Source organism: Myzus persicae, unplaced genomic scaffold (assembly GCF_001856785.1).
Source record: "Myzus persicae strain clone G006 unplaced genomic scaffold, MPER_G0061.0, whole genome shotgun sequence".
Classification (NCBI taxonomy): Eukaryota; Metazoa; Arthropoda; class Insecta; order Hemiptera; family Aphididae; genus Myzus; species Myzus persicae.
Window position 1 is genome coordinate 254,194 of NW_019102013.1, and position 22,433 is coordinate 276,626.

The window sequence follows — 22,433 nt, forward strand, 5'->3', positions numbered from 1 at the left end:
TCTATATTTTTTTTTATTAGTGGCATTTATAACACTTGATATTATTATGTCCTATCGCACAGGATTGTTTCAAGTGCTATGTGATAAACTCGTACTCGCTAATTTTCCCATATCAATTAAATTCTTTTAAAAAACATGTTATAATATAATAATTATAAATAAACGAATGGACTTATATTATATTAGTATTTAGTGTCTAATGTACGATCGTTTAACACACTTATTATGTACAATAATAATAAACATATTATATAGTATGTAAATATATTTGTATTAACTAAACGGGTTCACAGAACTTGACCGCCATTAATCGTAATTCGTGGGTGACGCTTTGGTGTTTTTTCAACCTCCAATGTGTGTGAAAACAAAAAAAAAACCAACCAAAAAAAAAAAGAGCTCCGTAGGTATAGATATTTAATTGCATAATATATAATTTGTTTTCACCTGGGACAGTACGGTGTTGGTCGCAATAACAACGTTGACCGGACCGCTGCTGTTGACGCTGACGTGTTGTGGGTCGACCGAATGACAGCTGTACGACTTCGTCCGCCGGGAAGATGACATACATGCTTCGAAGCGCAACATGGCGATGGACTCGCAGTCCTGTACTGTTTTAAAGCGATATATCTAGATGACATAAACAGAGACAGAAAATCATAATATTATTATTAAATTATTTGTCAAATGAAGAATAATAATGTTATTAAGATGTCCTTTTCCGAGTAAGTAGTGATAATAATGTACATGTCACGGAGCGCCTTTACGATAGCAGCTGTCTCCATGGTGGAAAAAAATAGCTATATATACGAAATATAATAGACTTTAGTTCAAAGTAATCGATACGATATTTGCACCTCGAGTCTTAAAGGTATAATGTCATATTAGAATACTGTCAATATAACGAAACGACAGTTAATATTTTTTAAGGTCACCGATTGCCGTACAATATGACGTGTGGCCTATGTATGGCTATAGGTGTTTAAATAATAATTAATACCTATATCTTCATACTGCATTCGAATGTGTTTATCACTCAACATTTAGTAAGAACTATCAAAACATCAAAAGTGAACTAATAATATTCATTCTTTTAAAATATATTTGAAAAAAACTTTTAATTCAATCGTTTTTATGAATAGGTATATTCTTATAATATATTTTGATTTGTAACTTCAAAATATCATAAACATAAATAATATAATTAATAGTGAGTATATAAGACCTAATTGTTCTAATAACGCATTGTATTTATTCCATATTTTATTGAAATTAATTATATTAAAAAATAATAGTTTACAATACTTCTATAATTTGTCAAAACTAAAAAAGTTAATATCTTTTAAGTTTTAATTTATTTTCAACTACACTGAAAATTTAAATTTTAGGTTAACAAAAAGAGGCCGAAGCAGTATACTTATATTAAAAGATAATTTTTTTTAAAGTTCAAAAAATATTTTTGAATGACTTCTTCTTTGTTACTTATAAAAGCAATCGCGAGGGGAACCTATTTAATTTTTATTATAAAAAGCATTCTTTGATAAAAGAAATGTATACAAATTTTGTCCTGGTATCCTGATAGATGTAACTAATAATGCCATTTCTTTAATTATTTCTTTTTAATCCTTTCAAATCATTAATATAACGGCAAAATATATATATCATCGCATTTTGGTTGGTAATATAAATTCCAATGCAGACATCACATTCCATAATAATTGTATTTATTAGTTATTTTTATTAAAAAGGTATAACTAACTAAAATTGTACGAAAATGTGCAGCTATTAAGTTGCTTTTAATGACTACAGTATTTATCTAGATTTTAAGGCATTTCAGTAGTAAAGTCATCATAATATACAAACTTATTTAGTAAGATAAAAATGAAGTATTTTTTTTTGTATGGTAAGATGAACATTAATTTATACTCTGATTTATACAAAATGTTAATATTAACAGAATAGCTGTTGTTATAATTTAACTTCCTCTACGTTTTATGCATTTATAATAACGGCAAGACTCAAACATAAAAAAGATACATTTCATCGATGCGAAACTGGTGGAATAGTATGGTTTTATTATAGTGTTTTATTTGTTTCTGCGGAATTATTTTTGAGAATAAAATACTCACAGCAAAGAATGTCGTTAAAGATTTTTATTTTTCACAGCCTGCAACTGTAAAAGAGTAAATTGCGGGAAATTTACAAGCCACGGTAAACATGATTCATGCAAATTAATATATCCTCTTATTATCCAAGGCCATAAATACAACCACGTGTAGGTAACATGTTCCCATATTTGCACATATTTACACATGCATACGTGCGAAAGTACGGTAGTTGGACTTAATTAGAGAGGAAAGCCATTTGGTGCATGTCGGAGTATAACAACAACTGTCGGCACAAAACCAGAGGGATTAAGTTAAGTTGTACGAAATTACCATTCTGATTGCCTTTACGCCCTCAAAACGGCTTTTATAACGGAATATAATAATATATACATATTATATTGTTGATGTTCTCGATGGTGGGGGAAACTTTATTTTTTATACATTCCGCTCATTTAATATAAATATATAATATTTATTTACGAATAATTATCGTTTAAAGACATCGTAATGGGCTTGGACGTCATATGAATACGTAACATAACGGCCGTATACAATAATTATGTGACGTTATAGTAGTTATAAATAATAAGACTTGTTGTTTTTAGGATTTTCAATTAATTTTGGCAGAATACCCGTCCTTGAGGATCCTTTAATTTTTTCCCCCCAAGTTCCTGCATATACATTCAACAAAGTATCATAGTCGTGGGTTTTGTTCGACCTAAGCGATTTTTATTATTTTTTTCCACGCATACGCCGGCGCGGCGTTCAAGTGTGCGCAGCTATTATAGTAGTATAATATATATGTATGCTAGGTACATCATAACGATGACCGAATCGTATTCAGGCGAATAAAAACGGGAGCTAAGGGTAGAATGATATTAGGGGTGGGTAGGTATACAGGGCGAGGAGAGAGAAGTAACGGAGGGTAATAATATGAAGAAAAAGGAAGAAACAATTTCTGTATACAATATGTGGTGGTTCACGTGAGATTGACGTTATCTTTTTTTTTCCTCGACCGTATCCGCGGGGGACGTACGAGAAAGAAAAAACAGCAATAAAAACATAACGTTTACTGCTACAACACTATATACACACAACGTGGAATTTTTCGGGTCCGAGAGTGTACATGGTGCGTATATAATACGCGTATCCATATGTACACGACGATATACGCATAATATATAATAAAATATCCGATACGAAAAACAATTTAGGGGAACGCTGAAGACGGTGGCCGATGTCTGTCTGTCGGTAATGTGCTCGGCGACCACGGTAAAGGATTTTTCGTGTCCTTGAGGCGGTGACGTTAGAGAAGCCTTTGTGTGCTGGATAACATGATGTATACGTACACGCACGCACATTATAATGGTATCATCCTACCCCTTTTTGCTGCACTAAACTCATCGCAACCCGTTTGCATATATTATATACGTCGGCGAGCACATATATACATGTATAAATATATAGATAATATATTTATTATTATTATTATTATTATTATATGACAAATGTTATAACGGGACCGTTTGCATTAATCATTTTCCGTTTCGCATTCCTATATCGTCTTTTGTGCTCGCGCTACGCCGCCGCCGCCGCCGCCGCCGCCGCCGCCGATTTTCATTTCTCGTTGTTTACTCGGTCAATATTATAATGATGATGATGATGATGATGATGATGATGATGACGATGATGATAATAATATTAATAATAGTCGTAACATTATACTACGCTGTATTTCCGTAAAATCGCATAATATACGTAGGTGTACAATACCTACGCATACAACAGCATACGAACAGCTGCAGTAATATCTACCCATGTATATAATAATAATACACATTATAATATTACATAATGCTTTACATAATAATATATGTATACTGTTTATATGACGTAGGTACAGTCGTGAGTTAATTAGACGCGACGGTCGCCGGTTGCTGGGCGGCGATTACCCCTCTCATCTCTATTCAAAAATATATGTGCACACTCGACTTCCGGAACAATCGACGACAATCATTGCCATCGAGAATCGAGAAGATTTCAGGAGACATGGGGACGATGGTGGTCGTACCCAGCCGGCTGTCTTAAGACACGGCACGACACGGCTATAATGTATAATACAATATGATTTATTACATTAATAGCATTATGTATATGTCTCATATTGTACACGTCGGAAATACGGTTGATCGTAACATTTAAAACGGAAGTATAAGCCGATTATTACGGTCGGCCCGATGCACACGCGTGTCAATATGTATGCGTAGAAATCGCGGTCGAGGCTTAACGTTTTACACACACATGACACAGCGTGATTTTTTTTTTGTTCCTTCCCTAATTGCATACGTCACGATGACATTTTTCAAATTTTGATTTTTCGCAATTTTTTGTTACGCCAGCTATACTATTTTGACGACCGCATATTATCAAAAAATATAATAATTTTGAACAAGTCATTTTTTCTCGTAGGAATATAATTTTGATATTCAGGCGTCTTATTATTATTGAACATTTCATAAAAAAAACCACCATCACAGTGTAAATTATTATTTTCGATAGCTTAGGGGTTCAAAGTACGCATTTTTATTAAACGCTGCAAGAGCAAATGCGAAATATTTAAATTAACCGTGCACAAGAAACAGTGATAAAAAAAATACTTCAAATAGACGCATGTTAATATACGGTGATATACTGATATTACAATCGATCGAAAATGTGTGGATGGGTCTATTAGGTATTTAAATTTGGCGCACAAAAAAAAATGATTTCGGGTGTACAATTCTTTCTGTTTTATTTATATTACCTATACAATATAAATTGTAGTTCACGTGCTACGTTGTACTACGGTGTCTGATAAATTGAAGCAGACAGTGTCCACCTGACCCGAGTTTTACTCTTGTAAGCAACAATTGTCAAAAACGACAAGGGATTTGGTACTCATTGTTGTGCTCCTTCAAAATGAAATTATACAGTAAAGAGTGTATAATTTAATATTATTGTATACTGACCTCTCTCTCACGATTTATTCTGAACCATTTTCGTTGTATGCCTACAAAATTGTTCATACACACATAAATTCAAGTAATTCTAGTATAAGTTATGTTATAATTACGTGAATCGAACATAATATGAACGAAAGACTTTGAAACTAGAAACATATTTAGATCACAACAGTGTTATTTGTTGTATCTATACCGGATGATATATAGCTAGGTTATTACATAAAAACAATTTTTGATTCATTTCAATAAATTCAATTTCACCAGCTACATAATATATTTTCATTCAAATAAAATTGTATTATTTTTTACGATACTGTTTTGCGGGTCGAGGCGTCATGGGGACATATCGTATCTCATCGTATCAACTTGAAAACAAATATAATACGATCGTATCTTAAGACGTTACAATACGCTGAGCTGAGTAATGTTTAGCGATTCCAATAGTACGATTCGTGTAAAACTGACAAAATAAATAAATGAAGCTTTTCGAGCACTAACTTTACTAATGGCTTAAAAAGAGTTATCAGAAGAAAAAAACATAATTCGAAAACCATCATAATACTTCCACTGCATTAAGAATCTTGAAAGTAACGTATCATTGAACAAATGAGATATCGCTTGTTCGTTTTTTAAAGTTTTGAAGTTTGAATTTTGGTCATACTATTATAATATTGTTTAAAGATTTGTTGAAAGTTTAAAAATCATTATTATATTAGTGTTAAAAAAAGTTTGCATTATATTATTTAAGTTTAAATACAAATAAATAATTTAAGTGAAAACAATTAAATGTCCAAAGATATACTTTGGGACATGCTTTATAAATTAAAAATATTATTTCGGATATTGATTAATTGTATAGACCAGAGATCACCAAATGGCGGCCCGCGGGCCACATCCGGCCCGTGATGCATGAATTATAACAGGCCCGCAGACAAGGAGAAAAGAAACCGATAATTTCTTATCTTTGTACATTAGTTTTGGCCAATCGGCATATTATAATAAATATTATTTACTCTGAATTTTTATGGCCCACGAGAATTTTCCGAATTCTTAATGTGACCCACGGAAAGTATTAATTGGTGACCCCTGGTATAGACTATACCTATTATTTTTCTTTAGTGGTTATCCACAAACCAAACAATAGTTTAAATATTCCGAACTTTCATTATTATTAATATTTAATATTAATTTTAAATTGTTCAAATGACACTTGAACGGATCTTGAACAAATCTTGAACGTCAGCGTTTTTCAGTTAAAAAATCTATAGATTTCATTCAATATATTTTATATTGTTCTATTGTTACGACAAAAAGTATGATACGAGTTTAATCTCATATCAGCCAAAAAAATTATTTCTATACGCGAGTACTTATTATGATTTTATAGGTTAGAACGAGATAGTGGTCTTTTAAATTGAACAAAATAATATATGTTTTTTTATTTAAGACTAACTCGTGTTTTAAATCGTATACCTATACTAATGAAAACCCGATTTCCCGATTCGACCTCGAGTTATAAAGATACCTAGTCCATAATAATATTTAACCTGGCCAAACATTTTTATAAATATACAAATATAATAATTCGTTTCTATGGAGTTGAATGAGAAACGACGTAAATATATTATATATATATTATTAATAAATCTTATCTTCGATCTTGGCCACTTATAGCAACTGTTAATCTCTGCAAATGATTTAACGACATTTTATGTATTTTAAGTTGATTTCAAATTCGAGAATCAAAATACACGTCACCGTTAAAAATATATTATAAATATTATTCACTTCTAAAAAAATTATACTTTTTATTTAAATCCGTTGCTTTGGTGCATTACAGACTGACGTGCACGCACTCAAAGGCATTATCTGCATTTGCTAAATCAGCAATCTTTTTTTTCGATTCATGAAGATGAATTAAGCCTTAAGTACTTTTGACTAAAGTGTAAATATAAATCATATACATTTAATCTTTGAGTTTCTCTGTAGAATGGTAAACGTTTGATTTTTCAAGTGCAAGCTATCTTCCTAGATTGAATAGTCTTACTTTTCAATGCATTAATTTCTGCTTACACAGCAGAATAAAATATAAATTCTAGTTTTTACACATATGGCACATAATGTGGTATCCTTAACTTTTATTAGGTCAAGCATGGGTTTGATATTTATCAAACAATTAATTTTAAAAAAAATTTCACAACTTTCCCAGAAACTTTAGCACATTGTATATTTAACAACAATATTAATTACAACCAGCATCGAAAAAAACTATTGTTTTTTCAATATTTTCAAACTAATGAAAGTTGGAGCTTAATTTTTTGCGCCGATCGAGGTAAATTCAAAATTATACAAATGCTTGTAAGTTACCTAGCTATAAATTTAAACGATAATTAATTATAGTATGTTATTTCACCAGACGACCTATACTATAAATTAATTCACGTAATTTATTGAAAATCTAATTATGCTTAATATTCACAATTATTATTTGTTATTTTATTGTTTCCATATACGCTCCATTATAATTGCAATTAATCAATTTATATAATTAAAAGCCATACACTAATTATATTACATATGTATTACCGCAAACACCAAAAATATCTACTATATTATATTGACTATAGCTTAAAAAACTTTGCATTTTTTTATGCTAAACACATTTTTTGAACGTAGGTAGGCATGCTGCAAAATGTAAACAGTTAACAGTTATTTGTTTGTATTCAAAATTATAACAAAATATCTACTCAAGTGAAAAGTGATAAATATTTAGTCAAATTAAGTGAAAATACATTGTGTTGTTTATATTACAATTTATAATGTGTATTTAATACATTAAACACTGGTTGGACTGGGTAGGGTCAGCCTAAATGTATACAATTTATATGAATGAATAACTTACTGTAATATAATATCATATTTATACGAAAAAAATAACCTAAACTAACTTGATCGATAATAATATGAAACGAAACAAAATTATTTGTAAACTAAACTATTTTACTCGGACTTGCAAAATAAAACTATAACGATTTTTTTATTTTAAAAAAACTTATTTTTCACAAATATCACGTTTGGTTGGGCACTATAGAAGAGTTTTGACATGTTCAATCAGTTGAAACATTTGTAGTACCCGATTCAATAATAAAATTCGTCTTTAATTATTCAAATAGCTTTTTAATAGTCGTTACCAATTTATAATGATTGCTTTTAGTGTCTAAATAATTCTTTCTGAATGATATATTATGTATTAAGCTACAATAGTGTTACTTTGTCAATATTCCTATTAGTTTATGGTAAATTAAATATTTATTTTATTCATGATTGTTTTAATAATAATAGTAGTAATACATGTGCTTAAACAAAACATTACTTAATATATTCTAAATAATCATCAACAATATAGCCCAAATTATCGAATTTCAATAAGACAATTGTTGATTTAAGATTTTTTTTAATATTATTTTCGTACATCTCGCTTAATCAAACTAATTTTAGCAAAGTTTGTATAATTAAATTTATATAATTAATTGCATTTATATGTATTTAATTGGGACTACGCATCTACGCTCGTATTATATTTAAACTGTTTAATAATAATTCATTAGCTAACGTTTTTGGAAAATATATTTCAAGCCAATAATTTCTCAAATTGATCCTTATTTATACGAAATCGTAGTATAGTTGATAAAAAGCATGCATATTGTGATTAATACTACTAATGGATTACTCTAAAATTCGATTGAAATATTTATAAATTTTTAATTCATACGAATTGATTAAAAATTATAAATGTATAGTGTTAACATTCGACCCATGAATAAAAATTGTATTATTTTAACAATACAATACAATTTCACACTGTTTTATTATCTTGTTTTTTTTTTGTATCTATACTCTGCACAAACCAATGTACCTAATATTTTTTTTTCGTATATGCAATTTACAATTTACAATTTTATTTTCACATTGGTTAAAACAGAGTATTAAATAATCTACATAAGTAAATAACTTTGCTTAATTAAATTAGTTGCTTTACACACCATTGAAATAAACTTTGTACTACAAAAGTATTATCTAATCCTCATTAGTTTTACAAACTGAAACTAGCTATTTTGTACGAATACATTATATTATTATTCCTGGTGAAGTAAACTGAGTTTAGTTTGATGAAATAACAAAGCCGTCGTAGAACAAGATTACCTACATTTTCTTTTTCTCGTCAAATGTAACTAATAATATATTAATTAATAATAATCATTGCATTTCCATGGTTTCTTAGCCAATTAATGGTAGTCACAAATACCTTCTCCCAGTAAACATTTCTTAACATCGATTCTACTTCTCTCGAACGAACTTTGCATAATGCGATTTCTCAACAATACTTTAAAACTCGGTACACATTATACGTATTTCTGTTCTAAGTAGTTATCGTCTACAAATTACAATAAGAACGCTGATAATTATGCACGCCAAAACCATATTATGTACTGCTCAAACAATTTGTTTTCAAGCTTTTTAACATTATCATAATATCTTATTTCATTACATTTCACTGTTCAAAATTTTCAATCTGATAACTAACAACATTGAAAAAAGTTCAACGAGATAACTGTAAATACAGCAAATGACAAATCAATACACCTAAATAATAAGACAACGGTGTTCATGAAAGCAGGATTACAAGTGATGAAAAATCCCCAATTCATACTTTTAAAACAGGAAATTAAAGACTTCAAATGCGTCTGTTCCTTTAAAGACATTTTGGAAGAATTACTTTTAGGTATCAAAGACCAGACAAAATAAATTTTAGATTACATTGTGGATATTATAATCTTAAATTCCTATGTTATAATATTTCACACATTTATTTTACATTACAACCACTGGTCTTTGTTCCTCGTTTCTTATTTAACCCCATTGAGTGTGTTTATTGTCATATTGAATGTTTAGTTTCATAATTTATACAATCATATTTATAAATAATCGTATAGATTATATTATTCACTGAGAGGTGATTTATTAACGTAATACACAATTATTATGAAAACTATGAATGTTTTTGATTGAGGGTCATAAACAAAAAATTTAATTTTGAAAATTTTTATCGTTGTAATTTTTTAAGTTTCTTACTTTTTTTGAACGAAAATATGAATTAATAATTTCCTTTTCGAAAGCGAAATATTTTGATGTATACAAATTTAAATTCAAACTAATTGTTAATTAGTTACAACTTATAAGTATTTAGAGTTTAAATAAACTGAGTAGTGGAGTTAAATGTTTTGAGTACCACTGTGCCACACCACTCCGCTCATCTAAACTTTAAACATGGATCTAGAATCCCGAATAATTTGATTAATTTTTTTCACATGACTTGTTGCGTAGTTGAGAGGCTAATAAGAATATTTCATGTTTTTAAATATTTAAACTTAACTTAAATTTTAAGGTTTATTATAAAAGTAAAACTGTATTCGTCACTTTATAGTTTATATTCCTTATCAGTTAAAATTAAAATGTACTGCTTTCACTCATCTTATGAACTATAATGTTAGAGGTCCACGACGACAGAGATGTTTTCCATTCTCATAATTTTTACTAAAAACATTTTTTAATGTAGAGTAAAAATAGTGTTTCAAGTAACAGCGTGAGTATTATTATAAAATTCAGAACAACCCATCGCAAAATTCCAAAACTTGCAAAGGAAATTTTAAGCTCAAAAATCGATTTCGATTATCGTTAACTATAAGAAATTATGCATATAATATAAAACTGTTTCAAATAGTTAAAGGTTTTAAACGACTGTAATTCGAAAATAAAAAAAATTGTTTTTAGACATTTCACTGGTTTTATTTATTCTCAATTAATACAAAATCTGTGAGAACAGTGATCCTAGATTATGAGTAAAAAAAAATGACTCCTAAAATCGAGGTTGTTTGCGACCTATCAAAAGCTCTCCCCACAGTGTCAAACACTGTACTACATTGGCATTATTGTACGCATCTTATGTTATTTACATTAAATGTTGTTTTTTTTCGTTTAGAGTCTATTTGATTTATTACAATGTCTTTGAAAAAAAACTGTAACATAACTATCGTGTCAGCTCTGAACCACCGTTTTACTGCTATACAGTTGGTTTAATGTTATAATAATATTGTTTATAGTCTTGCATCATTCTCGCTAATCGCCATTCCGTCTAGTCTGAAAAATTGTCTTATATTTAAAATGTTCGCGTCTTCTACTCCGATTGGTTTCGTTTGCCCGTCGGTATTAAATTCTATAGCCGTGTTATGAAACGGTTTTTTCCAACCTTTCCGCGAAAAATAATTAATTTTAATCGAAATGAAATTCCTACTTGTATAGTATTAAAACTATTAAATATCGGTACAGACGATGTCCCGATGTCTCCGAGTTGGTATGCTCCGACGTGGATACGGCCTCAAAAGCGTGCGATTCGTTACGTTTTATAAGTTAGACACAACAGCCTGTATAGGAATACCTCCAATTTAATGGGGCAAGCTGAAATAGAATATTAATAGAAATTTATTTTTAAATCGTCCTCGTTTAATTCGTCATTCATTCGGGCAATCCAAACACTAGCTTAATAATTTTCCACCAAATATCTATATACTGCAGTGTATTATAATGCGCGCGTCGGTCACCGCGGTAACAACCGTAAAACATTAACCGCGACACCGTATCGGGCGTCTCGGTCAGGTCTTCGGCAACCGTCGTCGCTCGTGATGCACTGCAGCAGATTGGATTGCACGGAGGCTTATGCGACATTATTGTTTTATTAACCGACAGTCGTATAAGGTGTAACTACCTACGCGATTATCATATCATTATTATCGTCGTCGTCGTCGTAGTAGTAGTAGACAGTAGTATCCGCGGCGGAGTCGGTCTAAAAATAAAAATCAGAACATATAAACCTAATTACAAAACGTATAGCGATTGTATTCAATTGCGCAAATATGATAATTTGCTTAACATTTTTGGGCGCCGGTCCATAACGTCGCCGCCGAGGACTGAGGTGTGCGACACAAGACGCGAAGGCAGAGCGTGTAACGGGCCTACGCGTAATGGCCAGGCCGCTTGTAGTGGACAATCATTATTTGATTGTCGGCCAGATTGACGACCTTTTTTCGCCGCCGCAACGGTTTGGACCGCCGCCCTACATACAAAATATATCATAATGATATTACACGCGAATTTTTTACATTATTGTGTACAAAAGTCTGGATATTCAACAGAATATTGCGAAATACATGACGCCCTGCCTACGGAGGGAAAATTATTCATTTCGATTTATCGAGCCGACGATCCCGTCGAGGACGCGTTAGAATATACAACAATAATGTTTTCAAGTGGATGACAATATTGTATCGTATACAATACATTTCTTACAAAAAAAATTTTGAATTTAGAAACCGTGTAGTGTACGATATAATTTGAATATTACCTAGGTACCTACTTAAAATAATAATACGTCGTATACGTCATAATGCTCTTTAACATTTTTGAAATCTCTAGCATCTCATACTGTATTAGGATGCCATATGTTTAAAACTAACTAAAACAACAATTGTTTGTTGGTGTTCCAACAACTTCAGTCGGAGTTGTGTTAGTTCGTACCTAGGAAACAAGCTTGTACAAATAAATTGACTTTCATGCATCGTTTTCCACGAATGTATTATAACATTAGGTATAGTAATTAATGTAGAGTGGGTCTGAACAGTATTTATAAGGTAATTCTCAATTAAGTATTTGATGGCGGAAAAAAAGTGTTTAAAAAAGGTGATTACAGTAAAAGAAATAAAAAATACATATTATACTTTTATTGCAACGATTTCTTATCAAGAAAACATCTTATAAATTTATCATTAATCATGTTCGTATATGCATGGGTAAAATGTTTTTATTATTGCATGTGGTATATTGTTATTAGATGCTCAATAAAACGTAAGCAAATTCATCAAATGTTGGATTTGATCCAAGTTGTATGTACTAGAGAAATATTGGAACCATAAAATAAAATAACTCCCCTCTTATAATATGATACCGGTATATTGTATGAAATTGTAATGTATATAAAATATCAATTTTAATCTTTATTTTTAGTGACAAATATGTGGGTTACTTATACATTTATGGTTCAAAAAATAAATAAATAAACCACAATATTGACCTCATAAAAACTTAACATCTACAATATTATGTATGTTAATTTCATTTGCTTTTATGAATGGATAGACATTCATCAAATTACATCAATCTGATCCAATAGTGTTCATTACGATGACTACATTTTAAAACATGATAAATCATTTCTAGACAATTAATTAATGTGAAAAATATGATATATTATAATATATTATTACTTTATTTTAATTTGTATACCTATATCACATCAAAAAAACACTTAATACCCATTTAATAAATATTTCAATTGTTTTTGTCGGACAGATTTTTATATTTATTTAATAGTGTTAAGTAAATCGTATATTTATCATATGACTCGTGTATGCAACTTTATTGAACGTAGATTCACATAATTTATTTGGTATTTCAATGGTTTGGTTTAATTTTAAACAGTTGAAATCGATTGTAATAAATTATATCTTACAAAAAATTATTAAATGCAAGTAGGTAACCTACATTTGATAACATAAACAAAACAAATATATATTTAAGAAATCGCAACAAAAATGTTAAAGTAAACATAATATATGTCTTTTGAATGAATAAAACTGTGCAGATTACATTTTACATTTTTAAGTAAATAAATTATACAAAATCGTGTAGTCTTTTAAGCATTTTTTTTTTAACAAGTTATTATTACAGTGAGGGTTAAGCAATTAATTTTTAGAAGCTTCTTTGCCCTGTTATTATCTTTTTTTAATAATTCAAATTACGTCAAAAATAGTTTATTATGTAAGCATTTTCAAACGTGGGTTGGATTTCTTTTTAAATGAAATTTAATAATGTCGTGAGTGAAAAAATTTGCATGTAATTAAATAAACTGATCCTTCGACATTGAACCGGAAGGAATTGACTATATATTAAAATTTACTGCGAACGTTGGGTTTTTTTACTCCATAAAATATATAAACAACAATAATGGACACGAAAATAATGAATTAGTCATCTGTATATATTAATAAATACTGCAGATATTAACCGATACACTACCAATACCTCAAATTATATTTTCATACTAAGTATTGAATTTATTTCTGCTAATGTGTGCATTTTGATATCCATTTTTGTTTTTAAAGTACTAAGTCCGTATAGATAAATTATTCAGTTCATTTTTTTTTTTTATTGAAAAAACAAACCAAAAATAATAATTTATTAATGAATAGAAAATTAAAAGTGTACACATAGAACAATATTTCACATGGAGCCCTCAGCTATAATGAGGTACGAATTCTAAAAACATACAAACGAAATTAAATTATGAGTACCACTAATTCAAGGCCGTTCTCACTGAGCATCTCTAGGAAAATTGAAAATTCCATCAACAGGCTCCACATGGATATGCGGCCACAACTCATGAAAAGGGATGAAAAACCCCAATCTACGTCTGCCATTCAACACATCTAACCGTTCAACATCTTTCAACTAAATGCCACACTATGATTTCCAGCAAACCGTTCTAATCAACACCAAATCGTTGATTTATTAGAATATCCAACTTACTCCAAAGTTATATAAGACGGAGGCAACCATACATAATGTAAATCAAATTATATTTTAAATGATGTTATAATTATTTTGGTTGTAATTAAAAATCCAATGGCCACGGTTCCCAAGAATCATTAAATTAAAATAAGGTTAGGTGGATATCTACTCACTTGGGGTGTAGATATACTCATATCACATATTCTGTTATTGAAATCCTCAAGATATATAATTATACGAATACTAAGATATTTATCACTCCAATATTTAGATTTTAGAGGGATAAATAACTTCTAATTATGTACACTTTTAAAATTTTAAATGTATAAAAATGTACCTTCCTTCTTCTTTTTTGAAATAATAATGTTGGTAATAAACTAGCTCCTAAATATCCTTACAGTTATTCATAATATCACAATACCTACCTCGAATAAATAATACTTAAATTCAAGTATTTTACAAATTTAGCGTTAAAATTTTTAAAAAGTACCTAGTCATTTGTCACAAGTAAATTGCGCAAATAATGACATTTATATCTCTCAGATATTTAAATGTTGATATTCCGTTCCTCTGGGTAATATTTCCATAATTTCCAATTTTGTTTCAGAATAATTTAATAATAATTCTTATTTTTCCGTATACGAATGTGCATTATAATGTGTAAGACATTACTATGCTGATATTTCAACTAAAGAGAAATTGTTTTTAAAATAAAGTTAAGCTTATAGATTCATTTTATTTTTAATATTCTAATTTATATAGAATGTAATTTTTACAATTGAATAACACCCATTTCAAGTATAAGTTTATCATTTATCATTTAAACAAAAGGACCACAAAAGTTGTGATGTTACAGTATGCATTGGAAAATCAATAATACTTCAAGACTCTAGTTTTCTGCAAAGGAAAAAATAAACATAGATATTTATCTTGGAAACCCGTTTTATAATAAAAACCTAATTGTTGACGAAAAATATACTAAACAAAATGTAATTATAACCTTCCAATTTTCATTACGGATACATTTAACTTGAGCCATACATTTGCTATAGGATGGCTGTATTTCAATTTTAAATTTACTAGTCTCCTTACACGTAAACAAGCAGAGATACTAAGTGTAATTTTATTTTTATTTGACCAATGTTGCTGGTTTTATTTCAGCATTTGCACTACAATGTGGAACACTGAAGTTGTCTAAGACCAGATAAACCCTCAACAAATCACAATACATTATGTTGTATCTTATTTATTCCTTTGACGTAAAAATTCCATAAGTAACATTTTCTGGTAAACAACAGCGTACTGCATTAATCCTTCTCGGATAGACAATTAGATACACATCGTAAATATACATTCAAGTACGCGGTTTTGTCTTAAATCTATAGTAAAACTTGTTCATTTTGAACTGAACTATAGTGCCGCCATTTTTAAACTTAATGCTTGAAAATTGATAACCTATTATTACAGTATTATTCAATCGATTAGAAGTTATGAAAATAGATTTATTCTTCGACAAGAAAATTGAACTCTACAAAAATGAAATATTCTACAGGCTGGATACTGTAACTTTATAATAACATACGTCTTGTGTAGTTCACAGTTCGTCTTATAGATGGAAAAACGTAATAAGCTGTTTAATTATTAAACATCATTTTACACGAATGTACCAAGTTGTAGCCTGTAGGTACTATGCAAATTCTTTGAGTGCACTAAAAATATATTTGAATATTTGATCCATTAAAAACCTGCGCGCTAATTATAAAACAAAACGTAATACAAACTACTATTTTGTGAAAATATAGAATATAATAATACGTTGTATATATTAAGGTATTATTTTTATGTTTTTTAACTTATTAGGACGATTACTGTTTATGTCTTAAGAAATTGTTATTTCGAATGCATTGTAAAATGTGAAAACGTATTTTGCTTCACTCATAAATTACCATCGAAATAATTAAAAATAATAAATGTACAAATTCAGATAAACATATATTTATATATAAATATATATTTGCCAATACAGTCATCTAATACATAATCATAAAAATAAATCACAAGCGAAAAATATTATTTTGACGTTGAAAATGTTGATAATTATTCAGAATGCAAAAACCGTGGCGAATCAACAGGCTAACGACTGTTACCTTGCAATAAATATATATGTGATTGCTCACATAGTTCAACAACGATTTATAGTTTCCACTAATAGAAATGTAATGGTTCTATGTTTTATATTATTATCTCTATTTATTTAAGCATTGTTGAAACTTGTGAAACCTGTCGTTTTTACGTTTTATAGTATTTTTGAAAACGGCACCGACAAATGTTAATATGACATCAAAATACATTGTTTAGTTTTACATATAATATGTAGTTAGATAGTAATATTGTAATATTTTAAAGTGATAAGCAACAAAAAATAAAAACTTGATTAATTAAAAATATATTATATAGGTACCTAATATATTATGTTTTTAATAATAAAATACGCATTTATATTATACTTCAATTATGTAATCAGGGTCTGGATTTCAGAGGTTAATATTAAAACAAGAAAATTTCAAAATAAACCCTTTTTTAGAGCCATTACATAATATACTAATTACATCGCTGACGAGATAACTCTACCGACTGAAGCTAAACTCCTTCCGAACCCATCCACACAGCATGAAACACTAACCGGGACTAAATCAAGTTTACAATGTTTATCACTACGATATCATTACTATTGGTTATAATTTTTTATCGCGTAATATATTATATAATATTATATTATATATTTATATATTTATGTCCACAAAATTGGTCAAAGGGACATTTCCGCATTGGCACCCTCCAACTAACCTTAACCCCTTCAATTAAACTAAACAACCTCAGTAGACTATTTTTACTGAAATATTTACCCGGCGTCAAACGGCTGTATAGGTACCACTCGCGACCAAAAACCTGCACGATAATTCTACAATATCAGTATTTAAGTAATTAAATACATCAAACGTATTAATAACAGTAAAATTGAAAATAATCGTCGTCAGTGTAAAACGTTGGCAGGTCACACCGGCACGTTGCCGATGATTCACAACGGTTTAAATGATACATCAGCGTTTGAGATTTGAAAACATTTATGCATATATTTTTTATGAGAGTATATGTCACGAAAATAATTATAGTTATAATAATAAAAACTGGAGGTTGTTAGATCGGTTTTGAGAAGACAACTGTTGTTCAATACGAATAGGTTGATCGGAAATGGTTTATTTATGATTTTAATTTGTTTCTGTTCTTCTCTTAATACCTATAATAATTTAGCATTTGGTGGAACAAAGATGATCTTGATATTATCAATACTTTGGTTCTAAAACATTTTATATACTCATTGTGTCATCGCAATAATTACAAACCGCTTAATAGTCAACACAAAACAAAAACAAAACAATTGAACTAATTAATAAAATGAGTAATTTTACAGTAAAAATATTCAGTTTTCATTTATTTTTAAAAGTAAAAATGAAAATGTGATGTGCAGCATAAAAATACTTAAAAAGATTTTTTTTTTTTGCAGAAAAATGTAATACCCATTTCTCTTTATTTACAAATTCCAACTTTTTAGACTTCTATTAAATTTAAAATTACGAAGTCTTATTAAATTTTATAGGACGTATTATAAAATTATACAATATTATATACATTACACAGAAATCCTAATATAGGTATATATGATAGATTGTAATAGATTACAAAAATACATGATGTTATCTCTTTTTTTTGACAAACGGTTCTTTAAATTAATTTATTTCGAAGGCTTTTGAGTATTAATTTGATTAATCAACAATTCAAGTAATTGTATTAAACATGATTATAAAAGGAACTCGTTAACTCTATTATATTTTCTGTTATTTACTAAAGAGAAATTGTGGAGTTAAAGCTTTTGATCCAATTTGCTATCTTAAATAAATGCTGAAACTTTGAAGTCCAGTGGTACGATGAAAACATGTTTTAACAGAAAACCCATAATAAAGCTAAGTCATAATAAAAATAAAAAATTGAACAAATAAAAACAATAATTGTATTATATGCATTATGCATAATAATATTATACTTATTAGCAATGGTTTTAACTGTTTAAGTCGTGAGTTTAACCGTTATTTATTAGAGTTAACATATTCTAGAGTAAATACATATTTTTCGTTGCTATTTGGTGTTCCTTTTTTATAATTTACATAATTTATGAAATAATTTGTAATGAGTTCCGAGGGCTGAACAAATTGACATCCAAAATTCATAAATAAGCCGTCGTCCACGCTAGTTATATGAATTTTGCAAATTAGTGAAACTACGGTATTACAGTTCATTTTTTTGGGCTTAATTCTTTCAAGGGAGCTAAAATGGGTAAATTCGAACCGTCAGTAGCCCCTGGGTTAAAATAAATAGTAATGATACGTTGTGTAGGTACAAGTGTAGCATTAACGATTGTAACGGACTCGTTATTTTCCTTCCCGGTGAAAATATGACAGTGTGGAGGTACACGGGTCGTCATGGATTTTCAACGTTTCTGGAAATTTGGCACATTTTATCTTTCACAACATTTTCACTGCACACCAAGCCTCACAGACACGCGCGATGTACAACGTTCATTACATACCCGAACTGTACCAAGTGAGGTATTTATCTGAATAATTTGTCACCGACTGATTATTTACAATACGAGTAAATACTACACACGGTACATTTATACACATTAGATAACCGTATTCCGTGTAACCGTGTGGTTCGCGATCAGGATTTTCTATTGTTATTGACACCAATAACATTGTTTGGGTAAAACGATTTCACCATAGTCATTTATAACCCCCCATACCATACGGTGAAGTAGTTTAATACACTTTTCAACTATTTGTTATACGCTGTATGATTATAAAGAGTTAACCAAGCGGATTACACGGAGCACGGATACGGTGCCTTTGAAACTATAAATAGAATATCCAATAAACGATCCAATTATTGCGCATCTCGTTAAAATCTAGTGATAAAAGATGCGTCTCATTGGAATCACGACGCACAACGATAATCGTTCAAAGTTAAGCACGAGTGATTTAACGTTTTCGGTCGCTTCCATATTTAAAGAAGATTTAACAGTTCCTGGTGATCCTAAGCTCGGTGCACGCTGGTTGAAAAGCACTGAGTTAAGACGTTTGAAAATATTAATAACGACGATAATTGTATACTTTATACTATATATAATCCACAATCGTATACAGGCTGAATCACCCAGCATGCTCAGCCGCATGAATTTATTCGAATTCTGATTTTTGGAATAGTTAGTTCTTTTTAGGTGAAGACCATATTTTCAAACACTTAGAATTATTGTGTCATTTAAGAAGTATTCTAAGTATCCTGTGAAGATACAAACTTCTTTTTTTTATTTTTTATTTTTATTTCTTCTTTCGACCTTTTTTCCAGCAAATAGTAAATCGGTTGACTTTTGAACATGATGATTTAGATATTAAAATGTTTAAACTAAAGGTAATAGTCCTCAAAAAGTTTTTGTGTATTATTATTATACCCGAATATTTTTTAGAAATTATAATCATAAAAATGTATTCAAATCATTAACACCCCAAATCTTCAGCGTGTCAAAATTATCAAAAAAGCCATCTGATCAACAATTTCTGGAAATAAAAGTGGAGATTGTCGTTTGAAAGAAAGAAGTTGATACCACCACAGGACGCTCCTTAAATAGTTAAATGGCACGAGAAATCTAAGTATTTGATAATAATATAGTCCTTGACTATATATTTAAATGTTCTATTGCATGCTTGGTGAATCGCTCTGTAGACCGTTCAAAACAGACGACTTGAACAGTATCACCGAAGGCGACCACTACCTATATCATATCGTGTGTACATGTGTGTGTGTGTGCTTGTGTGTGTGTGTGTGTGTGTGTGTGTGTGTGTGTGTGTGTGTGTGTGTGTGTGTGTGTGTGCGCGCGCGCGTGAGCGCATGTATATGCCCAGTGCCCACTGCCCAGCATCCGCCTCGTCGTCTGTCACGACGGAGTTTTGGCGGTGTTGACGCGCGTGACGTCCCGCGATTTTATTTTTATAATATTATGCCGCGGCGTGATGCGCGTTGGCCCAGCTGCCCGGCGGCGTCGCGTGTAGCGGTGAAAATAGCGGCCACACACACACACTCACAAACTCTCTCACACACACACACACACACACACAAGTGCACAATTTTCGGACGAAGTGTCTGGACAAAAAAAAAACATGAAATTACCGGCAACGAAGTAAATTTGCCGTAGAACATTATTATTATTGATGTGAATAAAGCCCGTGTAATACGTATAACGATTATCAACCACACGACGACGTAATTTCCGGCCTGGCCTAAAGTTCGCCGACGACATCCGAACACGACGTCCGCGTCGCACGATACATCGCATCGCGTTCCGCCGCCGCTGCCGCTATCGCTCATGCTGAGGCCGCGTACAGGAAGATATCCGCGCGCACGATCGATCTACAACGTTATATACTGCGGTTTTATCTTTTCTAATTTTATCTGTACCACGCGTGAGTTCGATTCGATCTGGCCGCGAAAAATAAATATTTTTCTAAACATTTCTCTCTTCTGCTGCAGCGTGTACTCGCGGAAAACACAGAAACCAATATTATATACACATAATAACAGTGAACAATTTTTTTAACACTCACCCTGCAGTGGGACAACCGCAAACCAGAAGATATTCGAACGGGACGCTGTGATCGCAGTCGTCGCCCGTCGCGGTATATGATACCGCGACGAAGTGTGGCGGCCGGCGAGTCGACGGTTGGACGACGACGACGACAACGACGACGACGACGACGACGACGACGACAACGACGACGGTAATGTCGTATGGGTGCCGGTCGTGTCGGCTAAGCAAGCGGTGCGCGAGCGGCGCGGTGTCGATGTCGTCGCGGTCGTCGTGTGTCGCACCACGGCAGTTACACGGTCCGGCGCGGATCCATCAGGTGGTGCGGCGGCGATTCAGTCGCGAAAACCGCGGTCGTCGCGGGTAGAGGTGGCGTCGGCGTCGGTGGTGGTGGTGGTGGTGGTGGTGACGGCGGTGATGACGGCGTGTGCGGAGTGAATGAGGGGGTAGTGGCGGTGGTGATTGGGGTGGCGGGTGTTCGGGGTAGCCTGTGTTCGGTGTACCTATAACCGTATATTATTATTAAAGTGCGTGTGTGTATGCAGTATACGATTGACGCGCACACAACAACACGCGCGCACCACCGGTCCGGTGCAGTTTGTAGAGCGGCAAACACGCGCGCGTACACGTACACGACGACTGACGCGACGTGCCGCCCGTACGCGAATGATGTCGCCCGCCTGCCACCATCCGCTCGTCCGCCCGCGGTCACCATGGTGACCCGCGTTTTAACCGCCGCGTGTGCGCTTGTGCCGCCCGACTTGTTGATGTCTCACGGCGGCGGCGTGCGTATACATTGCCGCCCGCCGCGAGTGCAATACGCACCTGCTGGTCCGACTGCCGTTAATATAGGCCGCGTATGTATTATACCCTTGTCGTGGGTATGTAGCCCCGCATGGGCGTAACTAAGATTAAACAGTGACAGAGGCTAGAGTTCTAAAAGACCAA

The 22,433-nt window shown here is 31.5% G+C and overlaps 1 protein-coding gene across 9 annotated transcripts in view; it reads right to left on the reverse strand.

Annotated features, from left to right (window-relative positions):
* Window positions 1–22,146, reverse strand: part of LOC111030999 — a 268,635-nt gene extending 246,489 nt beyond the window's left edge. For all 9 annotated transcript variants that reach the window (XM_022310755.1, XM_022310760.1, XM_022310758.1 and 6 more), the window contains exons 1-2: window positions 21,505–22,146; window positions 445–627 (exon numbers count right to left, since the gene is read on the reverse strand). In XM_022310755.1, coding sequence (XP_022166447.1) covers window positions 445–568 — 124 coding nt within the window. In that variant the 5' untranslated portion in view covers window positions 569–627; window positions 21,505–22,146. The remainder of the gene's footprint in view (window positions 1–444; window positions 628–21,504) is intronic.
* Between the last annotated feature and the right edge of the window lie 287 nt (window positions 22,147–22,433).